Source organism: Athene noctua, chromosome 8, assembly GCF_965140245.1.
Source record: "Athene noctua chromosome 8, bAthNoc1.hap1.1, whole genome shotgun sequence".
In the NCBI taxonomy this organism is placed as follows: Eukaryota; Metazoa; Chordata; class Aves; order Strigiformes; family Strigidae; genus Athene; species Athene noctua.
Window position 1 is genome coordinate 22,843,409 of NC_134044.1, and position 26,732 is coordinate 22,870,140.

At 36.6% G+C, this 26,732-nt stretch overlaps 1 protein-coding gene across 1 annotated transcript in view; it reads right to left on the minus strand.

The window, feature by feature from the left end:
* NAALADL2 (N-acetylated alpha-linked acidic dipeptidase like 2) overlaps positions 1-26,732 on the minus strand; it is a 434,283-nt gene that overhangs the window by 188,769 nt on the left and 218,782 nt on the right. Inside the window, exon 5 of the mRNA XM_074912228.1 lies at positions 22,960-23,079. Coding sequence (XP_074768329.1) covers positions 22,960-23,079 — 120 coding nt within the window. The remainder of the gene's footprint in view (positions 1-22,959; positions 23,080-26,732) is intronic.

Genomic DNA, 26,732 nt, shown 5'->3' on the forward strand with positions numbered 1-26,732 from the left:
AAAGACATGGTTCGTTAAACTGAGACACAGCTTTACTAGCTGGACAGGCTACAAGGTATTAATTACTCTTTTCTACTGAAGTTCCAATTAAAATCATGATGCTCTGAAAGGAACTCCCATCTCATTTTACTAATTGGCAGCACGTAAAACTAACAAGCAAGGGGAAAGTGCCATTTAAACTGTTGGAAGACCTCAGTGACATAACATCTTTTTATTTCTGAAACAGATTGCTTGAGTAGAAAAATAAGACTTTGCATACTGCAGATCTAATGAGATGCCACTGTGCTCTCAATTACTTACCATAATACAGAGTATCTGGAAGGTGCAGTGGTAACACAAACAGGACTCGAGGCAGAAAAGAACCACCTAGATATGTGTATCTTCATTTTTATACCACTCTTCCAAGTTGCATATTTTTGACAAGTAAGGTGGAAAAGGTTCATTTTGGCTTCAGCTTAATTTTTTAATACTGCACTTAATGTTTAATCATGCTTCTATAATTCCCATCACAGAGACCTAGGGACAGCGTTCAAAAGAATTCCATGGCAAAACTCTATCTGAAGAGGTTTTGGCTTGTGCTGGTCAATCCTCAAGGTGATGCATTAAGACAGTAAAAAGAGATGGAGGACATAGCCAGTTTAATGGCTGACAACATGGGTATGATGAAAAGAAATATATCTTTCCTATTCAGCTCAAATACTGTCCTTGTCTAAGGAATGACACAATTGCTATATCAAACAAACAGGACTGGGAAAAGGATTAAGCTGCATAAAACTTCAAAAAGCTAGAAATGCAGACAACAGTGATCTCATAAATGACAGGCTATTCCCATAAAGGTCTTACAAGGTGGAAAACATACTGCACTGGAATTAAACAAACTATTCCTGACATACAGTGCCATATATATATGAACAATACAAAAGCAAATACTTGTTCTGCATCATGGCAAGACCTTAAAACTTTGATGGACTTATCACAGAAATGATAATACAAAGTGCATTTATTTGTGGAAAGAGTGTAACGTGCATACCTAAGATTGTATCAAGATATTTTTATTAATCACTTTCCAAACTGAAATTGTTATTCACAATATTCACAATTTTCAGTTTTCAGAATGTTGTCCTTTTCATATTTAAAAATTACTTCTAAGGAGAGGAGATTTCCCTTTTGTATTTCCTGTATGTTCTACAGAATGGGAATAAAAAGCAGGGGGGAACGGTAAGAAACCTTAGTCCGTTAATCATAAAAATATGCATATGGAGCTGTATGGCAGTAAGAGCTACTTTGCACATAAATTTACCATCAGTTGTATTTTTAACTACATTCTTCTGTCAGAGAAATGCTATTCAAGGGCAGCAAACTTTTAAATTGGGATTAACCACAAGAAAACTGATTTGTGAAGGTTCATGAATATCAGCTTTTAGAAGTAAAAGAATAAGGTTTTTCCTTAGTGCATCTATCTTAAAAAGAAACTACTGGAGGGAAGTTAGGCTTCAATGCTCCTAGCCCATCGATGTGGAGCAATATTAAGTCTCCATACTAGTTCAATCCCTTTTTGTGCTAGATGTAGCCATGAGAAGTCCTTGGAAGCCTTCAGTCACACAGAAGTGCTCTTGTAGAAGGAGGAGCAACTAAACTGTCATGTAACAAAATGTACATACCCAGCCTTCCCACAGACATCTCTCATATACCAGTTAAGCATTACCATATGCAGAGTTGACCCTTTCATTCTCTGAGGCAAAAAAACCACAACAAAACAACCAAAAACCCCCAAACACAAGAACATGTTCTAACATGTCCCACATGTTCTACTGATGTTGGCCTGATCCCCGATGGAAATTATTCCCCATAGACAGGGATGTTGTCTGTGACAAAGCCACATTTAAATTTCCTATAAGTTATGCTGTATTCAAAAGCTGCAGAATGGCCACCTTGTCTAGCGCACCTGCATTTTGTAAAGAGGCCCAGCAGCGTTGTCTGAACATGGATAACACAGTATAGAGCCATCAAACAAAACAAAAAGGAAAGCAAAGAAAATGCAAGCCAGGCAATCAGCACCGCGAATCACAGTACACATGCACAGAGCAGCAGCTTCTATGGTGCAAAGCCGAGAGAACCTCACAACAGCAAAATGAGTAAAGTGCTGAATAAATTACAGCTGCCATAAATTGGCACCACTCAAACAGGATCAAGATTTCCCAAGCGTTCACGTGTAACGCTGAATCACAATTCAGCTTGTTGTCTACTAGTCTGACTGGAAATCTAGGCACTAGCCTCTGTCAGCCACAGTATTTGAGAAAAAAACCTCTTGAGACTTTTTCCCCCCCACCATCTCTAAACCAAAAAGCTCTTTGGTTTAATCCTGTAATCCTTGCACAGCAAAATTTTTAATGTCATGGTCCTGAATGTGGTATTAAGCTTATAATGAACTCAATGTTTTGTCCCATACTTTTCCCTGTTTGCTGTCTGCTCATCTTCTATACAGTTTTATCAAAGAAAAGTAATTTGTTACACATCAGCAGTTTTTAAAAATGGAATTTTTCACAATAGGACAATTAAACATAAGCCAGATATACTGCCAGTTCCCTGCACTAGATTTAGGAACTTTTAATACAAATTGAGTGCATATTTTATTGCCAGATCTTGCTTACCACTGCTAAGAAATTCACAACGTTCAATCTAATTAAAAATGAAATTGAACTACAATTCCCTAGAAACAAGGGCTGATTGGACTCAATAAGCTTTACTTAATTTATTTCAGAAACAAAATAATTGAATTGCTTATAGTCCAGAAAAAATGCTTCATTATTTGATGAGTATGTAATATAAAGCCTTTCATACTGCTATTGCATTCTTACATCTTCAGGAAATACTACTCACTTTTAAATAAGCATGTGGAGGAGGACTGTGTGTATAATAAGTATCATTAAATATTCAGTAAACATTATAAAGAAACAAACAGACTGGATGAATGTCCAGATGAGCAACCTCCAAAAAGCCAATAGCGTTTCCTTGTTCATGCTGAAACTGTTGTTTTTTATTATGTTTATTGTTATTTCAGCCAATGTTTAGACTCTATTATAGAGAGAATAGAGCTGAAGATTCATCACACAAAAAACAATTACACAAAGGTATAATTATAATCTTGGTAAATCATCATGAATAAACTGATTAGACCCTTAGTTGTATTTTATGCATTGTACCAAACTTTTAATCCAAAATCCACCGGTCAGTATATTCACAGGCCTGAGTCAAATCTGCCAACTTCATCTTATTTATTTATTTTTTTAATTATTCACTTGTTGTACTACCACTAGAAAGAAGAGGTAAAGCCAGCAGATGCCATCTACACACACTGTTCCCAGCACACTGCACTTCTCACACAGAAAGCCATGGCGTCAGGTCTACACCACCCTTCTGCACCTCACGCAGCACACAAACCCACAGGTTTTCTCTGGCGAGGGGGATGCAGTTTTACTGTCCCAGGAGCCTTACTGTTCGCTGCACTCCTCCAGGGCACCTAGTCCCAACTTCATGGAGGTCTCAGTCTGTTTCTCCTCACCACCCCTGAAGCCAGCAGCAAGTTCCCAGCCAACAGGCACCCCAATGTGAAACACTTTAGGGCAGACCCACTTTCTACTTGCTTGGTTGCATACACCAGTACCTGCCCTCACTCTGGGTCTCTTGCAGGTACTGCTGAGCCATCTAACGGCCCGCACCCGGGGTAGGACGTGCGGAAAACCATTGCTTCCTTTGTGCTTTGACGCACGGGGCTTCCATAATGAAGGCAAACGTGTTCAGAAACCAGACCCTTCCCACTGCCACCTCCAGAGAGTGCCGTGGCACCTCGCTGTGGCAAACACGGCTTCCTTCGCCCCGAAGGAGCAGCACTCACCCTGCGGGATTTGCCATGAGGCGACCCGCTGCCGGCAGCGGTTCCCGCCAAACGCTCCCCACCATACCCCCCCCGCCTCGCTTCTGGGAGCCTCTGCGTTGCCAGGCAGATTACCCGGGGCAGCGCGTGGGGCAAGGCTCGGCCAATCCCGCTCGTTCTGGGGGTGGAACGTTGTCTGATTGGTGCACACAAACCCCCTCAGGGCTCCCGCCGGCCTGGGCCAGGGGCTGCGGCGTCCCCCTCAGGCAAGGGTCGCCATTACTCTTGGTGCAGGAAACAGATCTAGCCTGTGGTGGTTTTTTCTCTCCTTGTTTTCTGCTAACCGTAGCAATAACGGCACTAACTCAATGCTGCTAAAGAGGGAGAGGTTGGACAAAAAATGGAGACAACAATGTGGAAAACAACCTTATGTTGTTTCTAAAATTACCAGTTAAATAACCAGCAAGACTTAAGGAAGTAAATAATCAGAGAGAAAGGGAAATACCTACTAGCATAAACCCCCCACATTGTGCCTCATTTACAATATAAACTTGTAATCTTTGATTCTCTCAACAATCTTTTCTCAACTTACATGTAGCCTGCATTTGGTATGATCTCGGGGTACCCTGAGTATATATTTTCCAGTACTGACACTGAAAGTTAGTACCATTGAAACACCAACAGCCCAAGTGATCCTACCACCTCCGAGATCAAACTAGGATTATGACTCTACTAGCTCCATGAGTGTAGATGTTATAGGGTATCTATCAGGATATTAGCAGATGTTCTCACAACCCCCATAACAATCAGTCATAGATTTTTAATTAAGGCACATTTGCTGCCTCAAGTATAATTGCATTTTAGGACGTCTGTTAAAATACAACTGCCTTCATTAGACCTGTGAGAAAAAAAAATCCTTTTCACTTATTTTATTATTCTCGCAATTAGAGAGTAGCATTTCACAGAATCTTCCATTTCTTTTAAAGGACAAAACATGTTCTCTGCTCAACTGTTTTCTGGGGTATTACACTGTATCCAGTTTCATGCTTTTAAAATAACACCTTGAACGTAATATAGCAGTCTCTTTAGATACTGGGTTTTTGTTGTGTATTATTATGCATTTTTAAATTTACATTTGGTTTAATTTTATGTTTCCAAGTGGAACATATAATGATATAGGGTATGCTATATGTAAGCCTCAGGCATATCTATATATCAACTAGGAAAAATGCGTATTATTAATTGGTTGATGAATATTTTACTTTCATTTATGGAAAAGAGCAGTGTTTAACTACTTGGTTAGCATGCCTTTAAGTAAATCAATACTCAGAATGAACTTATTTATCTTCCTTATTAAAAAAACAGTCACAAACCAGGAATGGTAAAAGAAATGATCATAAAGAATGTGCCCCAGTGTATAAAGTTATTTCAAAAACTATAAATATTAAAGAAGTTATTAAAAACCTTTGCAATAAAAGTTCTTTATAAATTATCAGTACTAATTTCCACTCAAAGGCTCCCCTAGAAATCCAAAAATTAAAAATCTGGCTCGTTTCCATTTTTTGTCATGACTGACATTTTAGCAAGTAGAATTTTTTTCACAAGACTTGATTCATGAACTGTGCTACCAGAACATATCATGAGCATATCTTTCATACTGAACATCAGGGTCTACAGCAGAATATGTAATAAAGCAAAGTACCACTTTATGTATAACTTGGGTACAGGAAAGCTACAGGAAATCTGCACAAAAGACATAACAGCTGAAAAAGTCAATATTTGCAGCTTTTTTTTTTTCCTAGACGCTTTCTTTTTCACTGCTTTCCACTCAAAATACCAGTAAAAAAGAGCTTTGGCTCCTCCTGTGACCTACTAGATAGCCCATTTCACCAAAATGAAATAGTAGAAAGAGCTACATGAAGGAGGTCCAAGGTTGTAGTAGTTGATGAAAACAGGAATGGCAGTTGTATTAGCTTGGCAGTCACAAAGCACTACAAAGTCATTCATTCACCATCAGTTAAAAAAAAAACAAAACCAAAACCAAAAACCCGCAGCTCTTCTTCAGTAAGAAGTATACAATTAGTCCCAGAACATCAATCCAAAAATATGCCCTTGCCTTCTCATAAAAAGTGGAGTGAAAAAGATGAAATTTGAAAAATATGTCTGGTTTGCTGTCATAAAGATTTTTTATGCAGTGATTAGAATCGGAAGACCCCAATACCAAAAGAAGGTCACACAAAGGATGGTTAAGAAAGATGAGCTAGAAACAGTTTTGCTCCCTGTCATTCTTCGCAACTAGGTCATGGACAGCAGCCACAGTAAAGTCATTTTTGTCTTTCTCTGAAAATTTCTTGGGGAAGGCAAGAAAAGACTAAAAGAAAAGATCATTTGAAACCTTCTATGTTAAAACCAAATATAGTTCCCTCTAATTGGCACACTGAAAGGATTTAGCACCACTTGCAGCTCCTAGAATTCCACTAAACTTAATTCTAAATGACAGAAACACAGAATATTCTAGTTAGAATATGAATGAAAAGGAACACACAATGCAACTCATGATCAATCAATTTCTGTTACACTACTGTTTTGAGATGGAAATTCCAGTAGAAGTTTTTAAAGCATACACAACTTTACTCTGGGGAAAAAACCAAACCAAACCAAAATCCCACAACACCACCCCCGGCCGCAACCCCAAATAAAAGCTCAAGCACAACACAGTGTTACGCTGCCACATAACATTGTGTTATGATCTGACACATAAATTAAGACATTCATATCTCTGCTGTTCAACACAGTATAGAAATCTATAGAAAACCAGGGAACGGTTCCAAGTTCAAACAAGCATCTTCTCATGCATCATCTTTGCAAATGAGACAAGGAGTGAAAACAGAATAAATAGAAATTCCTGTTCTTGCCTGTTAATTCCTCTTCTCTGGTGACAGATTGCCAGTGATGACTAATCTTTGTACTTATTGCTTGCAACCGGTCAAAAAGGTGAAATGAAGTTCAGGGTTACATGGCAAGCTTACTTTTGCATCTCTTATTATATATATCACATAGAAATGTAAATATCGCATATAAAATGCAATTACATCCATTATATTTAGAATATTAATAGTTACTGAAATTATGTCTAAGTCTGCATTTAAATGCACCAGCTTTACACCAACCAACATAACACACTCAGTCTCAATAAACTTAAAGTGGTAAGAAACTAGAAGTCAGGATTTGTAACCTTTTATGTGTTGGTGTCTTCTCCCAAGTAACAAGGGATAGGATGAGAGGAAATGGCCTCAAGTTGTGCCAGGGGAGGTTTAGATTGGAAATGAGGAAATATTTCTTCACCAAAAGTGCTGGTGAAGAGGCTGCCCAGGGAAGTGGCTGAGTCACCATCTCTTGAGGTATTTAGAAGACGTGTAGATGTGGCGCGTAGGGACATGGTTTAGTGGTGGACTTATCAGTGTCAGGTTTATGGTTGGACCTGATGATCTCGAAGGTCTTTTCCAACGTAAATGATTCTATGATTCTATGTATAGTGAACCTAATTCTCTCAGGAGATGGAAAAATGTTTAATAAACATTATGATTCTTTTCATAGTAAATGCTAAAGATTAATCCTAAAACAGACAAAGTATATAAAGAATAGGTAATTGCAGAAGTAGAGACAACTTAGAGAAACAAATTAACTAATGCCCATCTTTCCACAAGAGCCTATATGCCCACAAGGAGACACTGAATAGCTTAGTAGTTCTGTGAAGATACTTAAACCGGGATGACAGGCATTTTAAAGTCTAATTTAGCTTTTGGAGCTTTTGCCAGCATCTACTAAGCTATCTTTTCAGTAAGATTTGTGAAGAAACATTCCATGAAGATACTGAGTTTAGAAGGCAGCTGACAGTAAAAACCTTCTCTAACACAGATCTTTGCACCACATAAAATAATCCTTGATTATTATAAAATAACTGAAGACTTTGAACTCTGCTTTAGAAACACTTATATTAATTTCAGCTCACAGTCACCAGTGATAAGTTCCAGATTTACCATCTAAGATCTCTGGATTTGAAGTACAAGCATTTGTGTAACTACTTGGAAGTATCCCCACCCTATATAACCCTTCATTCAGACACCATAGCAACAAGTCGGCGATGGACACTGTAAAACAGGGTGATAAGCCAAGAGGTTCTTACTGGTTTCTAGAAAAGGGGAGAAGCACAACCTATTAGAATGAACTGTTTATGTTTCCCTGGCTGGAGAAAAAAGTTTTATGGCTGACTTCAAAATGAGGGCACAAAGCCTTGAGAAGCAGCAGTGAAAAGGTCTGTTTTCCAACAATAAACCAGAAATTTTCTATTCTTTAGTCTCAGCATCTTTTAAAACACTTACCATTGTGTTTTATTCTGAGGACCTGAGCAATTTTGATAGGGAACAAAACAGCTGTAATTTTCCAGATGGCACTGTTAACTAATGATCAATCTTCTTGGATTAACCTTCGATAACAAAATAGTCAATCAAATGATTTTTATTTCTCAGTTATACACAACATCAATTGGTGGGGGGATGATATTTTTTTTAGAGACAAAAAGGCATTTAAATTTTGTATGCTTCTTTGAAATGTTTTGATCCTGAAACACAATGTTTTGAGAAAGGTATTTTTGAACTGCTGATCTCCTAGCAACAGGAAGGCAGCAGAGGTACACACTTGAGATCAGAGATCAGGTGACAAAACAAAGTCTGAGAAATCCTCTCAAGCCATTTGCTCAATTACACTCACAATTCTGAATTTACAAATCTGTGATGGATGTAGTTCTGTCCAAATGCTCTCACTCAGCCCCACGTTTGAGATAGATGAAAAAAGAAGATGTGAACCTCTCTAGGGTCACACAGGTAACTGTGTAGAAGGCGGATCTGGACTGTACTGATGCTGATATGATACTAATAAGCAGATACTTGGAACAACATACAAATCTGTCTTTAATATTAGGATAACTGCTGCTTTATTTGCCTCTAGAAATACCAGATGAAGTACATATTAATAGAGAAGAATTCAAAGAACATACCTGGTTTTTTACTTAAAAAAATGTTTTGCATATGACATTTCCTCCATGCATTTCTATTGTTTAATCTTGTTGAAATTATGGCATATTGCTTATTTATTCAGTGATTAATTCCCATAGCCATATGCTTTCTAAGTCTACATGTAACTTGTGTCGTTCAACTTCATTTATAATACATAAATTTACTAATAAGTACAAGAGTTTTATTCAGACACTAGTAGAATTTGAAGCCATATCACACTTGTATTACTGACATTATCACTTCACATCATCCTTCTTCCTCTAGATTTCAGAAAGCAATAAACATTATGTACTGTCCATCAGCATAAAAGTCCCAGATGGTTTAAGCTAGGAAACTGATGTACATTGATTTAAAGATACAAGATATATAGGTTTGTCCAAAAATAATTATTAGTAAACTGATTTCCAAAATGAAGGAATTACCATTTCTAATCAAACTGACTGAAACATTAACATGGTACCACTCCAAAGACTTAAGTCAACACCAGAAGGTACAAAAGGAAGTGATGCTTCCTTTTTAAGGACAAGACACACATCTGCCTTTAAATATGTTTGGTTTGTTTTTTGAGGGATTTTTTTGAGAGATGTTTTTATTTGCTTTTTAAAAATTTATTTTTATATGTTTTTTATTTATATATATTAAAGATGTCTCTTTTCCTAGTATTTCTAAACATCTTCAGAGGCAAACCAAATCATCATGTAACACACCTTGACCACGAGATACCAACTAGCTTAATTTCAGAAAAAATTGCTTAAAATCTGCTTTGGTGTTCTTTAAGGTGCACAGACTTCTGAAGCACTAGCTCTTTTTACACTGCTTATTAATCTTGAGGCCAAGCGAAAAAGTTTATCAAAGCTTATCTCTTCCTAAGATCCTTAAAGGGCAAAGACTAGTGTTTAGCATGCAGCTGGTACCCTCAGAATTGTATCGTTTACACTGGCCCATCCATACACAGACTGAAGCTGGAATATTTTGTGGGGAGGTTGCTATATCCATTTTTGTTTTGCATTAAGTCAGAAAACATTACTGGAGTTTTAAATACATGCTTTTCCAAATGTGCAATTCTATATCAAGAAATCCTAAGTATCTACATAGTGGAATTTATCCACCACAAGATAACTGTAGTGGTGATAGAAGTAAGTATGAACTGGCTCAGAACTGGAATATATCAATTCATGGAATATTCATGTCAATAATTAAGTCAGCCCAGACACTTTTTCACTTCAGGAGGTCACAACACCAATGATTGTCATTTTTGAGAAAGGTATACCAAAAAAAACCCCAACCAAACACCACAAACCACATTACTTTGTACTTGCTTTGTAACTCACACTCTTCCCCCAAGCATGAGCCATGTCAGGTAAGAATATCAGGCTGACAGAGTACTTTACTTATATTATGTTCTCATAGTAAAAGATGGAGGTTTTTTTCTGGTCAAAAAGAACTTCCTGACAGAACACTAAACAGCCGATCCTTCTGGATGAGCAATTGTCTGTGCATTTTACCATGACAGTTTATGGTAACAATATTTCAACAATAACAGTACTATGTGATGGCCATGACCTTATCATCATATGAGAGTTTTACCTGAATAAACACCAGACATGACTTCTTTCGCTAAAGGGGATCTGTTCCTGTAAAACATACTAAGGGACTTAAATATGTTCTTCATAGTAAAGTGAGTTCTAATGTGCTTAAAGATAAGGCTGCTTTTCTACATTCTTTTAGATCAAGAGCAGAATAATAGAAACTTCACTGTACCGAGTTTATCTCTTTACTAAGAAATAAAATTTGTCATACTAATAATCAAGCTAATTCGACATTAAAATATAGGTATTTTCAAAATTAAATAATGTTATTCAGGTTTTATTCTGTGTGCTTACTGAACTGAAAAAGAGAGGAATAGGGCATTTAGAGCTATTGTTCCCATATTACCACTGCTATCACCAAAGCATTGAACAATTCTGCACTTTGGGTAGGTCAGAAGCAAACCTTATTTTCTGTATGCCCTGAAATGGCTTCATCTTCCAAGAAAATAAAGAACATTGAGTGGCAACATCAGATTTTGCACTGCAACGTTCAGTGAACATGTACGGCACTCACATCAAAATTCATTCCAGCCAGGTAACCTTACAAACAAAGTAAATTAATAAATTATCTTTAAATAAAAATCTCATTTAAAAATATTTGTGCAACCCATTTTACACTGTGTAAAGAGCACAAGTTTTCCAGAAGAAAAGTACATGCAAAAATGCACAGATGAAAATAAAACACTACAGGCATTTGCAAACAGATTATATTCTATGTATTATACAACCTTACAACAAAAAACATTTCTGGGTATGACAGCCTCACGTGCACTGTTTTAAAATGCACCTTTTGTAATTAGCCATTTTTTGATGAATTGCATTACAGTGAAAAGGAACAAAATGTAAATTAAATACTCTGCTGTGAAAATTTCTGTACTTTTATCCCATTCTGTATCACCCTTCCAACCCCGTTTTGTTGGCTAGGGCAAAAGCCATCTTTCAAAGTTGCTCCCCTTAGTGACAAGCGTGAAGCACTGTGCAAACAGGATACTCATGCTTAAATCTTTCGAAACAAGACAGACATACACACACGGTTTGAATGGGGTTGTTGCTACATACAGTTCTTAGGCAGAAAAAGGAGGCCAAGTCACAATTCCCCTAATGCATTCCAAATATCTTCCTTGTATCTCATTTTTGGAGGTACATGTACAGCACCTCACCATAGAGACAACTTACATTGCCCGGCACTGCAAGAGCCCATAAAGCCTGTGTAAGCCTCCACATTTATCTGATATTGGAAATGGCAAATCCAACGTGTCACGCATTTGTGTGATCAACTGCATTGCTATGAGGGAATTCAAAACTGAGATGCCATACATGGTTATTGAGAAAAAGGAATTTCTACAGCAGTCAGATGCACAGGACTAATTAATTTCTAATCTGCCATAAATATTTTTTTAAACCTGGAATCTAAGAATGGCCTGAACTAGCAGATTTGGATTTGTCTTTTTTTCTTATACTCTGTAATATGATAAACAGGAATGGGACACGGTCAGGTGGTTAAGTGGATTAAATGTTATCTAATTTCCTCTGAGATCATGGTAGGAGGCCTGACTGAAATGAGTTGCCAGGTCAGTTCCCCAATGGACATTTTATATCATAAAACCATCACATATAACCGAACACTGATATAAAAGGCAATACAGTCAATTCTCACTCTAGGGAAAACCAAGACTGACTTAGAAGTGAAAAATATACTTCCTCCTTATTGAAAGGGTGGTATCTCTAGGTCACCTCAAGGTCAGTGCTGAGGCTCTGTGGTAAGAGTTCCTATGATGCCTGCATAATAACTTACAGTGGAAAAACATAAATAACATGTTCGACTGTCAGTGCAGGCACTCCTCCAGCCTTCACAAAATGCAAATAACTCTGTCCTCTGTCTAAATTATTACCTGTATCTAGACATAACTGTGCACTGTGCTGACAAATCACAGCCAAGGCACATGCTATGATTATTTACAATCACAAGGCTATCAGCAGCAACAATGTGAGGTTTTCGGTTTGGTTGGTTGGAGTTTTTATAATCTGATTTTTAGAGCAATTTGAAGTGTACAAGTGATGTGAAATTTTGAACTATTAATGAAAAATGTTACTATTTACTAATGTTACTAGTTATTATATGGCATCCTAAGCCAATTTAAGAAAGTAGCTTCACCAATTTTAACTTAAGGTTCTGGTGACTGTGATCAGACAACTTTTATTTTCTCTCCCATCATGAAGCTCAGGAATCTTTTCATATGCAACATCCTTGATTGGCCATTTGTATCAAAAAAGCATCAAAAGCAATGGTTTTAAAAAAGGAAAAAAAATCAATCACCATGAATGATCACAACTCCAACTTCAAATATGGAAAATTAATTGCTCTCAGAAAATTGCTTAAAACGAATTTAACACTAAAAAAACCAAAAAACAAATCCCACACAGAAAACCCAAATCCACTTAAAATCATGAGAATATAGTAGGATAAGACATAACTTAAAGCAAGTTGTCATTTACTTAGAGCTGGGTCTAGAGGAAACAACGTAAATCTAACTCCGTTGTGCATGTTGTTGTCTGTGAATTATTCACCCAGACCTAAAAACACGATTAAAATACCTGAGTTTACATATTGAAATGCACAATCTTTTCCTGTTAAGTGGAAATATGTTTGCTGTGGAAGACTTGCCTTCTGCACAGAAGGTTAGTTTAATGTCTTCCCAATCAAAACAAAATATTCCAAGTGGTATTGCTGTATTTGCAAAGTGGGTGCCAATTATATTTGCCGTGATGGACTGGGTGTTTTTCTTTTCAAATTCATGCACGGGCATCGAGAGGCCCAAAAAAGCTAAGAGTGGAATTTTGACTTTAGCTTTCTACGGCTTCTTTAGCATTATGTAAAGAAAGAGAAAATGAAAAAATATAATGCTAAAAGCCACCATTCCCCCCCACCCCCCAAAAAAACCCTGCAAAATCCTGAGGACGAGCAGTAATAAATTTTATCCAGCTATGTTCCACAAAATCCTGCTATAGAAGACCTGAAAAGAGTGCACCAAATAAACCTAGAGAAAATAGTAAAAAACTTCATAGGCTACAGAATGCAAAGTATAAAAACCTAGTTCCACTGACACCAGTGAAAATGTTGGATATTCAGGAAGACCACGTTTCTACTCAACGTCCTGATCACAATGCGAACTACAGGTGTATATGAAAGGGCAGAATTCAGATTTTCATACATAAATCACAAGTGCTGATTTTCTGAACCAGTTGTTACAGATGAGTCTCTAAAGCCATGCAGAACAAATGTAAATCAAATCAAGGTCTGAATCTGGTTATACTGCCTAAACTGTAGGACCAGATTTGCAGCTATTTCTATTCAGAGAACCCACTGCGTTACTGAATTGTTTATTTTCTTAATTGTGTTAATTTAGCTGCATTTTAAAGGACAGATTAAAAAAAAGAAAAAAAAAGAAAAAAAAAGAGCCACAAGGCACAAAAAAACATTCAAAACATCCTTAATTTGTGACATCTTGGTTTATCAAATAAAATGATTCATGAAGCAGAACTATTTACTTCTGTAATCTTTTAAATAAAGTTTTACATAAAAATTTTGTTCCACAATAATGATTTTTGATATCTTTCTACTCAGTTCAGACATGTAAATAAACTGTTTATTAAGAAGTAATTACTGTGAAACAAGAAAAAGAGACCTACAAGAGCATAAAAACGCCACAGACTAATCATAAGGTTTTTTTAATAAAATAATAAAACGGTTACTACTACAGAACATGTCATGAAATTCAAACCCACTACAGAATGAGGGGAGTACTTATAAAACATTTGTTGCCTGAAGAAGGAAGACTTTTTCCTCTGGTCACTAGTCCAGAAAATATAAAATAACCAGCATGTACAGTCCTGGTCTGTAATTATCCTTTGCAGAGTTGTTCAAGTGGGCAGTTCTGCAGACTAACAGCACAGGTTACATTGCTCCACCTAGTCCAGTGGCTGGTGCTTTCAGAAAACTAAAAGGCTGATAGACCTGTTCTGGCAGGATGAGATTTTATATATTCACTCCACATCTCTACTCAAAGCTCCTGTATCTTCCATTTTCTTTTCTCTTTCTCAGCTGTTGTTAAAATCAAACAGCATGTGCTGGAAACACATGAGATGAAAAAAGGCCCAAATAATTTGTCTGTCAATGGCTCTTTTGTGAAATCCAAGCTCAACTAATCTGAAGGTCCAGCTCAATTAGAAGCTTCGGCAGGAAAAAAATGCCTATAATTCCCTATAGAAGCCGCAGAAAAAGCGCCAAGATCCCTTGCAAGAAGTATGACTAGTGTATCTGCAGAAAGAGAAAATTTAAAAGGTTTAGGTTTTATGATGGAAAGACAAAGTGCTTAAGTCTTTCCTATTGCCCTGCACATGAGTAGCTGATCAGCTGTGTGAATTTAGGGCTCCGAGGTACAAATTGAGGCAATGGATTTCTTTGCTCAGCTCCGCTTCAGAACAATTGCCTCACAGCAAAGCCATTTCACTTGACTTTGCACCATTTATCAGGACATAGCACTCAGACAGTAAATTGGATGATTGCATTTACTACTCACTTTTAAAAGGCTTGATAAAATAGAAAATTATGCTTGGGTTTCACACCTCTAAAACCTGACAAGAGCTTCAGAAGACCCTGGAATGAAATTTTTATGAGTCAGCCATCCTCCATTTTAGAATGGGAGCCACTTAATGTCTCACTCAATTTAAGCCTATTGTACTAAAAGGAGACCTGCTATGAAATGGTCAGCCCTTTCCCTCAGGAAACAGCAATTCAGAATGGAAGCTGGACTAATTTTTCAAAGGATGCCTTTAATATATGTAGTGAATGTGCAATTAAACACCCAATTGAGTATATGACTATTTAGAATTATTTTCCCAAGAGAAAATTAGCGTTCAGTGTTATTGAAGATATGTAGACATGAAGATATGGACTATATACCCAGTTGAATAACTAAGAATTCAGAGTTTGATTCAGCAGGAGAACTCCAGGAACCGCTGTATTTATCCAGAAGAGGAAAACAGAATAGGAACTACAGCTGGGAATATGTCTGCGAAATGGCAGCGACTTCTCAAAACATTCAGGGAAAATTCTATGGCATCAGAAATGCAGAATAATCAATATCTACTTTTGCTCATTAACTTATATGTCCCCTCATTTACCCTGCTAATAGCACATTTCTCCTTACATTCAAACAAATCTGGAGGGTTGTAATCGAAAAGGAAATGAGTAATAAGTAAAAGTCCTTTTACTGATGCAACCAAAATGTTAATTACTTGACAATATTGACAAGTTGTGCTACAATTATGCTTCCTTCTAGGCATCAATTGCTTTCCTCCTACACCACCCCTTACATACTCTTATTGCTTACAAGAGCAAATTACTTTCTTCCATTTATACTGTATAAAGAAGGAATTCTTTACTGATATTTACCGCAGTGCACTTAACTAAAGGGATATGAGAGCAAAGTTTTGTCAACTATTTCATATTCATCTGGACAGGTACAGATTGGATTTATAAGTGCACTGGCATTGCTTCACTTTTAGGTGGTACAGGTCACAGCACACCATCCTTCAAATGCTGGATTAAGTATGAGATAAACTGACATACTCAGTTTAAATTATTCTGGGTTGTAACAGCCTTCTAGGAACTGAACAATAGAGCTCAGCATGATTTGGTTCCAATCAGCAATACAAAACTGCTCTTTTGGCTTTTTTTTTTTTTCCAGTCATCAACTATGGATTTCCCAAATTAGCATCAATTCTCAATTTTCTTTCCCATAATACCTCACACTGAGGGAAAAAATGTTTCACAGTTGGTACTTTTTTTTTTTTTTTCCCTAAGCTGTTTTAAACTTAGTTTACCAATAAAAGCTTAAAATATGACTTTGAGATGAAGTATTAAGTAATAAATCTGTGCAGACAGACTTGGTTTTTTAACTCAGGTATGTATATTCAATGGGCTGGGGGTTGATTTCTTAGCCACCCCAACACAGAACAGATTTATGATGTTAAGGCAGGATGTCATCAGGCTTCTCTAATTAGCTATTATGGCTTGATCCTTCTGTTCAAAGGGGCAAGTAAGCAGGAGGAATATAATGGAGAACTATGTCTACCACTCTCAAATTTGACACACATTCAGATGAAGGAAGAGCCATCATCTTTCTTCAAAACACACACAAATTTTCCCAGTAATCACTAAGAGCAAAACAGCTTGTGCATCACTCCATGAATCATGAAATCAGGAAGAGTTAAATAGTGAATAAAAGAATCATTCAAAACACAGGATTGATAACATTGTGAAACCTCAGTTACATGAACAGCTTTTCGGTATAGACTACTGTCCCGTAAGCTTTGAAGGCCTGGATACAGAATTTTTTTTTACATAGGAAGTAGAGAAAGAAATTAAAAGGGAGCCTGCTTTACACTGGATTATATCTAATAGATTAAAGAATCTGAGGAGGGGCAAGGTTAAGAACATGAGTATGCTAAATCATAACTTGGGGGGGGGGGGGGGGGGGGGAAGGATAAAGAATAGCAAATGACTTTAAGGAGGGAATCTCCTTATAAACTCAGGGGAGACAAAGGCTAAGGAAAAAGGACCACAAAGCAACTAGTAGTTCCTTGAAAAGAAGAACAAGCATACGTTGTAAGGAATATAATTTGGCCAAATAGTAAACTCTGCATCAACAGATCCGATCATTATGAATCAACCTGAACTCAGCTTGGATTATTCAAGAGAAACTCTCAGGATTCTGGGAACAGAGATGAGATTTTAAAAGTATGATAAATTAGAGAAAACCTGAGAAACAGGATGCTATTCGAGTGCATGTTACTGGATGGACCTTTCTGATCCTCATCTCCAGGTCTAGTTGTATATGCTTCTACAACTTCAATCCATACTACTTATACCTATGGCTCAAATTTTCAAGGAGGGCTTTGGGAGGGGATATAATATTAAAAATCCCATAGCACTCACATGGGAAATGGGTATATAAAGATTTTAAGTGCCTTGGAAAAAATTCCATCCTACAAAAAAAAACCCAAACAAATCAACCCTCAGTGTCCTTAGTAATGAAACGTATATAAGGTGTTAAAATTCCCTAAAAACCATTTTGTTTAATATAGTTTATATATATATTTGTATGTGCACACTGTGTATATATATATATTCATACTTATATACACACAGATATACATGTGTATATATAGGGAGGGAGGGAGGGAAGGAGAGAGAGCCCTAGTTAAATGGAGATTTAAAATGTAATCTTCACAGTGCTAGCCATAAAAAATACCAGAGGGAAAGAAATAAACAATGTAGACAGTAGAAAAGAAAAATAACTTTTTTCCAAAGTAAACTTACTTAGAACTAATGCAGTTATTAAATAGAAGCCTTTTGGCAAATTGCCTTTATTCTGGGAATCTTTAATATTTTCCATTTAGTAAATCCTTATCTGTAAGTGCCTGTCAATAACCTCCGCATCAACATGCAAGCATCCACATTTCTAAACTTTATGATAGTTAAAAAGCAATTTTATGAATATTTATGAAGGCAGTAAATTATTAAAATAAATATAGATATTTACACAGTAGAACAACATCTTCATTTAATGGATGAGGAAAAAATGTTAATATGTGAACATTTTAAAGATGAAGTGCTTTGGCCTTCAGGGCTTTTGTTACTCTATTAAAAGTTAATTTAGGACAGAAATTATGGCTTTTTCTTGAATCCCAGCCCCAAAAGATTAAATCATGCTCAAAATTTACAACATTTTTCAAAAAACGTATCTGGAGATGGTATTTCCAGACACTGGATACTGAAACTATGGTGCAGTCCTCCCTGAAAATAAGCTTCCTCCGTCTTCTTTTATGTGCTCACAGTGGTGACATATACTCAGGCAAGCTTTTAGGGCAGAGGATCTGGGTGCTAGTGAGGTGGTTTCATCAATCTTTCTGTCACCACACGTTTTATACTACTAGAAGATGTTTTCTGTCTACAAACACAGCAGGCAACTCAAGCTGCTCCTTCTCAAGAAGGTGTTCTACATCACAAAAGTGATTTGCTTAATCGCTAATTACAAACTTGATAATCTTTCCTTGCATTTATAGATCCTCCTGATACAAGGACACCAGGGAGTCTGCTCTGACCTCCTGTATGGAAGTGGCTACTGAAGCTCAGGAGTGATCCCAATAACCTGAGTTCCACCAAAACACAAATCTTCCTTCGAGCCAGAACACCAGGAGGCAGACACTTTCAATATGAAGGCATGAGGAAGCAAATATTCTACTTTTTTTCTGGTAGTTAATTCCAGTAGTTGTGCTTCTGTCTTATATTAGTCTCACTTCTTTCCCATTTTTTCCTTAAGGTTTTGTTTTTGTTTTTTTTTTTCTTCCTTAATCCAGTCCCCTCTTTATTTAGAAACAATCCAGCTTTTACAAGTTTCTCAAACTAGTCACAAAATCCCTTTAGGAGCAGACACAGTAGTTTAAAATTCTTCTGTCAGTTATTCAGCACTGTAAATTATTCTGGCTAGAGACAGAAATTACTGGCATCATGGCTATGCCAGGTTAATGCATCATGTGAGTACTCCCTGTATGCTCCACTACTCAGTCCACTGCCTTAGTGTTGCTGAAGGATATTGTCTCTCCAGGTGCTAGGAGCAGTAAATTCCTCAACCTTTCAGCTGCATTTGGAAATGACTCTGCCTTTGCCATACTACAACTTGCTGGAGCCCTTGAAGCATGTCTACCACTATTTTCTCCCACTTTTAACATTAATAGACTAGAGTCTTGCTCCCTTACTGATCTTAATACTGTCGTATCAATAGTAAAACCCCTTTCTAAATCTCCACTCCACTCTGATTTATATATACGTTAATATGTATCCCTTTTTTTATCTATCAGTTTTATCACACCTGTTTTTTTTTTCTGCCCCCAGAGTGAACACTCTGATACCTCGTCCTGCTATAAAGGTAGGGTCCGTGTCCTTGATTTTTATATGTATAACTTACCACACAGCTGTAGCAACATATTCTTTATCTGAAAAGGTCCAGATTAAGGGATCGAGATGTTTCTGTGTGGCTCTGGCAGTACTCTAGGAAATGTGCCTACTGCCACAGCTGCTGCCCTTCTTGCCCTGATCAGATATTATGTTCTGTTTCAGTGGAACACACTCATGATAAAAATCTGAAAATCATATTCAATTACAAAAATAACGTAAGATCAGATTTCTACAAACCTCACTCTCACAAAGCAGCTTCAATTTATGAACCTTACCAAATTTAATCAGAATTACTCATGTTAAGGATCCAACTACATACTCTAACAGCATATTAACTTCAGGCTTTTTTGCGTACTACAGATTGCCGGTACATTCCAATTCCAAGTTACTCCAAGCTTTAAACCTTGTCTTATTTCAAGTGTGTCTGAAGATAGGAGAAATGGGCCTAATTGGAAAGACTAAAAGTAGAAGCTTCAAATTATTTTCAACCTTCATCCTCCCCCAAATTTTGTGCCCTATCCAATCTCCAGGAAACAACAAACTAAACCTCTACAGCAAAAATACTGTCAGTAACACAATTATTTTTCCAAATATTCAAATTCCCATCACTTGGGCTTATTTCTTACTACTTTTCTTCTGACTAAAGAAATGTTCAGTTTTCATGGTGAGTTTTCTGCCAGCATCAGTTTATTATTACTTTCAGGCTTTTTCCAATGGACTCAATATGGAGAGAAAGAACAGTCGAGTTTTTAAAAAAAAAAAAAGGCAAATTAGAAACACAAAAGGGGGAAAAAAGGAAAAACACATGAAAAACAGCAGTTGATGATGGCAGTAAAAGAGAGAGAGGCAAAAAGCACACCCATGCAAGGGAGAACACAGAGCTGAAAAACAGATGCATGATTAGAAACTCTATTATGAAGATGAAACCTTGGTGCAGGCTCTATAAAAATAAGACCCAAATCCAGAGTGAGATATTTGTATAATATAAAGTAATAATAATGGGCAATTAAAGAACATTAAAATGTTAAAAACACGAGTTAAACACAGAAGTTATGAAGAAAAGCAGTAAGTATATATATATATATATATATATATATATATATAGCGACAGCTCTGTTATGAACTAATGTTCTGTTTTAATGTGATGTAAAACCAAGCACGTGGAAGACAGAGATAAGGGAAAAATAGGCAGAAGGAAGTATCTGTGGAAACAGAAATGTGAGACTCAGTTAAGTACAGAAACATAAACATTAGCGGGAAAAAAGAAGATACAAAAAGTGGATTCAGTAGTGAGATACTGGGCCCATTTAAACCAGCAGGATTTGCTGTTGAAGGCAATCTTTCTCTTTCACTTCAAATATTCCTTATGAAAGAGGAATCTACATCTGGTATCTTCCTCTATATTTTCTGATACTTTTAATAGCTTACAATTATTTCCCAGCCAGAGACGCACTAATGCGTTCTAAATGTTCTAAAGATAAAGGTAGTTTACCACCTCAAAAAGAAGAAATAACAAATAAAGGCCAAACTTCCCAACTGCATGAGCAGAACACAAAAAGTAGGTTTGGGTGGCTGTATTTTTAGCTCAGATCCCGAGCATGCATTTGAAATTCATCTCGTGATCATACCACACTTTGGCTCATGTTTCGTAACAGACTCTGAACGCGCAAAATGAATTGTTCCACAAGTGTGGCTAATACACCTCAGCCACCAGTTCACACTTACTTCTTGGGACCAGACTACAGCCAACCCAAACTAAAAGTTCCTGAGTTGTTCCCTGTCCTCAACACCAATCGTTCTGCCCCACTCCTTCAGGCTGCCACTACTTGCTAAGTGCTTACGGGAACACAAATTAAACTGGTAAAAAGTGCATCCAATAGAAACTTTAGACAGTGCTATTAAAGCAAACTTGGCATCTTTATCAAATTCCTACTTTATGAGCCCCAGCTGGTACTTCATTGGTTTTGTCAGTGAGCGGTGAAATGCAGTGTAAGATCTATTGGTAGAAATGATGCACAACAGCCAAGTTCCAACAATGATAACTGACCTTTCACAGGCCTAATTAGATTGCATCTAAATAATTCAAATAAGCAGCTAAAGCTACTCAGTTGAAAATGGCATTTTTATTGAGACAAATATTATTCCTATAGAAAAAAATATTAAGTGGTTATTTTCTGAACCTGTGTTGTGGTCTCGATTGTGCTTTCTGTGGCTGACAGAGCAGACCCTGATTCTCTTAATTATAATATCTGGAGTTACTGTTCTTTTATAATTGCTTTTGTGAATTGGGAATGAAATGCTTAAATATTTATTGGGCTAGTGTATTTTCTGAAAGGCAAACCAACATTTTTGTTTATAAAATATTTGCAATAGAAGGCAGTTACTTGACATTTAAAATTTAGATGTGGTTTATATATTGAGTCTATTATGTCTAATATACAAGTGGATGAGTGAGCCCTGTCTCTGCGCTTTCTGCCAGAACTGGAGTTGGAGGAGGAAGATCAAACACACACATACCCATGTGTACTCCTTCCCACACATCGCTGCAACCAAAGGAGGAAGGAGGGAGTGGAACAAAACCATGGTTCTTATTCTGAACTGGTGGTAATCCATCCATAGACCAGCAAATCCTGGTGATTTTACAGGTGTTACTGACTGTTAATGGCAGAGGGAATAAATGCCTATCTGTGTACCTCAGGGTAGTCTGCTTCTACCATTCTACCACATTCTACACATTCTACCATGAAGTAAATGCTGTTTTCCAACTCACAGTCCCTTTCTTCCCGCTAGGGTGGTAAGGACAGCAGAAAGAACCGAGGTGGCAAATGCACCCTCTCCGCAGTGCAAGGCTATGTTACATCATGATGAAAACAGGTTACGATGTCATTTCTTACAAAAACCATAAACAATGATGTTAGTTCTCCTACAGTGTCCGCTACTGGTTACAACCTCGCAATCTCAGTGCACATACCGTGCTCTGCCTCCTCTTACAGCAGGCTCAAACTACAGCCGGCAGGCCAACCACCACACAGAAACAAAAGATTTCAGTGCAGTGTCATACATACATTTTTAGCAGACACAGATCCAACTATTCCTGATCTCAGCTGCCGTTTCCCCCTCCCCTTCATGCTTTACTATTTCTTTTAGGGATTTCTTTATTTGTCAAAAGGCTTACAGTACACCCAAAGAAAATATGGTATACTACTGGGGCACTGCAAGATATGCAGCAAAATAAATAACTGTAACACATAAAAGACACTACAGATCAAAGTGGATAGTATTAAGGAAGAATCTGAATGCCAGTAAATCCTAACTTACTGGGATAGAAAAGTCCTCGTCTTGGTATTTTGAAACTGAAAAAAAACAATTCAACTGAAGTGCCACAAGCATTTGACTAACCTTATAAAGCAAAGGTGATTGTCCTAGCTTCAAAAGTGCAATTTTTTTGGTCACGTTTGTAATGGCTTGAATCCGGATCAAGTCTTCCACAGTCCCATACTGTATATCAACAAGTTCTGCCTGCAAAGAGAAGACACAAGTCACACTGTACCTATAACCACGCATCACTGAGGGTGCTCCTTCCACAGAAACAAACCTGTTTGCATCCAGCACCTGAGCAGAGTCGTGCAATGACCTTACCCACACTTCCTAATCAGGAATACCTGTCATAACAAAGAGCTTGAGAATTCAATCTGAGAGATAAATGCACATCTTTGCAGTTTACATTCACAGTTCATCAGCTGTGATAAAAATCCAGTGGTTTTTTACCAATGTTTATACTAAGTGGTATGGATTCTGATGAGAATTTCCATTTGTTAGATACAGGAATGTATTTAAAAATGTGTAAGGGACACTAAATTACCTCTGTTAATTCTCTTAAAAGGAATCAGGATTTGTGAAGCCTTTCAGAAATTGAGTGAATGATTATACCAGTCACTTATGAAAATATACAGATAATACATATTCTACTGATACACAGTTTTATTATGCGGTCTCACATGATTCCTGAGCAGCTTTACCTTAACTATTCAAGTATTTTATTATAATCCATTATTATACTCAGCAGCCTTACCTCAACTATTCAAATATTTTCTTATAATCCAGCATTATACTCAGATAACTATAGTGATAACAGACTACATCACTCTGATGCATAAACATTTCTATTAATACATACTATTAAATTGTTTAGAGTCACTTCCAACTAAATTAGAAGTATTTAGACATGAAGATCTTCAGCGTTTCAGTTAAGACACTGCAAGAACATGTAATAAAGGTCTACGTTGTTATTATTAAATTAAAAGCATTGGCAGTGATAGAAAAATACTTTGATGCATATTTTTAAGGATATATTTTTTTTTAAAAAATATACATAATTTAAGAATGACCAAGGACATTTTTCTCACACATTTACAGCAATAAATTCTGGTGAAGACCAAGTATGAGGAAAATCATTGTTGTGTATTATTATTATAGAATATTATGAAGCTCTTAGGACACCACTGAGGACATTCTGGAACCTCTAAACACCTAGACAGTGTTCATATAAAACACAAATACAAGATGACACAAGTATATTACATGAGTGGTTAAAAATTAAAATAAAAGGAGCGGTACAAGATGGAAAAGTTTCTCTTTCAGTTCAGTTTTGGTAACTTAAGTATGGATTCACTGCGAAAGGCAACAGTTCTGATTTTGGGCATCTCTACAAAAACTGTTTAAATTCTAACAACAGCTGTTCTGGATATGTAGGATGTGTGAAATTTTACTAGGTTCCTGAAAATGGTATTTTAGGAAAGTATTTACCCTTCTACAACTGTATCTGAATATTCTGCCTCAGTTTGCATGTCAGCATTTAATTCATACAAAAAATATTGCCAAGGTTCCTGTCTTCTTAAATTGTCAAGTCAACAAGATCCTAAGTCTATAACATGTCATCAGTGCTATATAAACCAAGTATTTAGAAAGGTCAGCTGAAGTTATAAAACACTTCCGTAACAGGCAAACATCAGATTTAACACCAACTACTGAAATGTAGGAACAGAAAATCTTACACTTCTTAAAGAACTTGAAATCTATTTCCTAAGAAAATCCAAATGGTGACTACAGGCTGAAATCCAGTATAAATTTTTTCCTGTTTGATCATCACATTTGAAAAGTACGATAAAATGAAGTGAAGAACTTCTTATACTAGTGGAAGCTGTTTTATATTTTACCTAGACTGATGCCTCTGGTTATAAAAAGTTCTCAAATTCAGGAAGGATATTAATGAGTGTACTTCATTGAAGTTCAAACAAGTTTTACCTCATCTGTAGATCTCGGCTTTATTTTAATTTGTACCTACAGATGTGTCAAATAGATACTTTAGTGCAGTAATTATTAGAGTCTCAAAAGTCTTATGGCTTGAGAGGTTATATCTAGGTTGATTTCTGGGGAGACCTCTAATCCAGTTCCTTTGGACCCGTTGCCTTTCCCACTTATCCTCAAGCAAATTGAAAATCAGAACTTTCATCATTTCTATGAGAGAAAGTACACTGAATTTTCCTGAGGCAAAATCAATACACAAAGATGTCACATAATGAAGTATCAAACCATTTGCTTGTACAGTATGCCTGTGAAAATGAGGTCCCTGCCCATCTACATTCATGTGCTGCTTCTCTTCACATTATTTTTGTTAGCTGCTCCTCCAGGGTGCTATCCATTGCTCTGTAAACAACAAAACTACATGTTTGCACAATTATTAATGCATTTAGCAACTACCCTTGGATGTTCTTAGTTAATTTATGGATGCAAACTGCATCTTCAAGAGCTGCTCACCGGTCTTTCCCAGGCAACATATGAGCTCAACAAGAACAGGCTGAATAAAAGGCCCTACAAAAGCACAGCTCATTTTTTAATTATGTGAGAACCAGAACTTGACTCCCTGCTGCCCCAAACACTATGCAAACCATGTTCTTTGCTCCAAAAGTGAAAAGTAAGCCCCAATGCCAAAGCTATTAAATACATTTATACATTGAGAGTACATGTAAGAAGTCATTACATAATGAAAAAGCAGCTGGGTATAATATAACAAAGAGTTACATGTGCTTTCATTACACATCTTACACATGAAGGAGATGTCAAAGCTCAATATATTAGAACTCTTTCTTTTGCACTTGCCTGAAAATAAGTATGACCTAAGCCTCTTTTACTGTCCAACTTTAGGGGTACTTGCACACTTATATTTCATTGTAAATTTCAAAGTGGTTCTCTTCTCATCACAAATCTTTGACCCTTAATTTTACCTTTTTGGGAACCATGGGTAAAAATATTGCACAGGTCTACCAAAGTAAGTTATCACATCCTGGTAACATCACATATAGCCTAGCAGCTGGAGGTTTGCACAGCTAATCTCAGATCCAACTTCAGTTAAATTGACAAAAAAAAAAAAAAAAGGAATAAAATCTCTTAGTATAACTACACCTGGCTCCTTCCCTCCCAAATGACGTTAACAGCCGTTTAGAAAAAGGTCATAACGTTTTGGTAGTACAGTCCAGAAACGAATAGGTAAACATTAAACTATAACGATAATTTTAAAAATTATTCCTACCCCTTCCTTTCTTCTGCACTTCAATGCTTCAGTGAAATTTGTAATAAAATGCAAAATATTTTGCACTACTTAATAAAAACATCTCATCAAATACAGTAGAGTAATACTAGCTCAGAGTGTTCTGTTTTTATTTAATACATTGGGGCTTAACTAATTGGATCCTTTATTCCTAGTATAAAATAAAATATTGAAAAATACACCTTTAAAATAATGTTAAAAAATCCAATTGAATCCAAAGAGTGCTACCCTCTCAATAATCCACTGAGAAATTAACAGTCCATTTGTGTTACATGAAGTCTCATTTTATTCACAACATTCCTGACACCCCAAAAAATGAATAACGATTAAATTTTCTATTCTGTGGTTTGAGTTTTTTTAAGAAATGCTCACAGCATGACATAATCCTCATTTTGTACCTTCCAGATTTTAAAAATGCAAAATGCCCCACCCTCAATTACCCATATTTGTTAAAGTGCTTTCCTTTGGTAGGATAAGTCTGTTCAAAAACAAAAGGGAGCTCATCCTTTTATTGGGTGCTGAAACACAGCACTTGTGTACTTGGTTTAGATATGCAAGGGTAAAT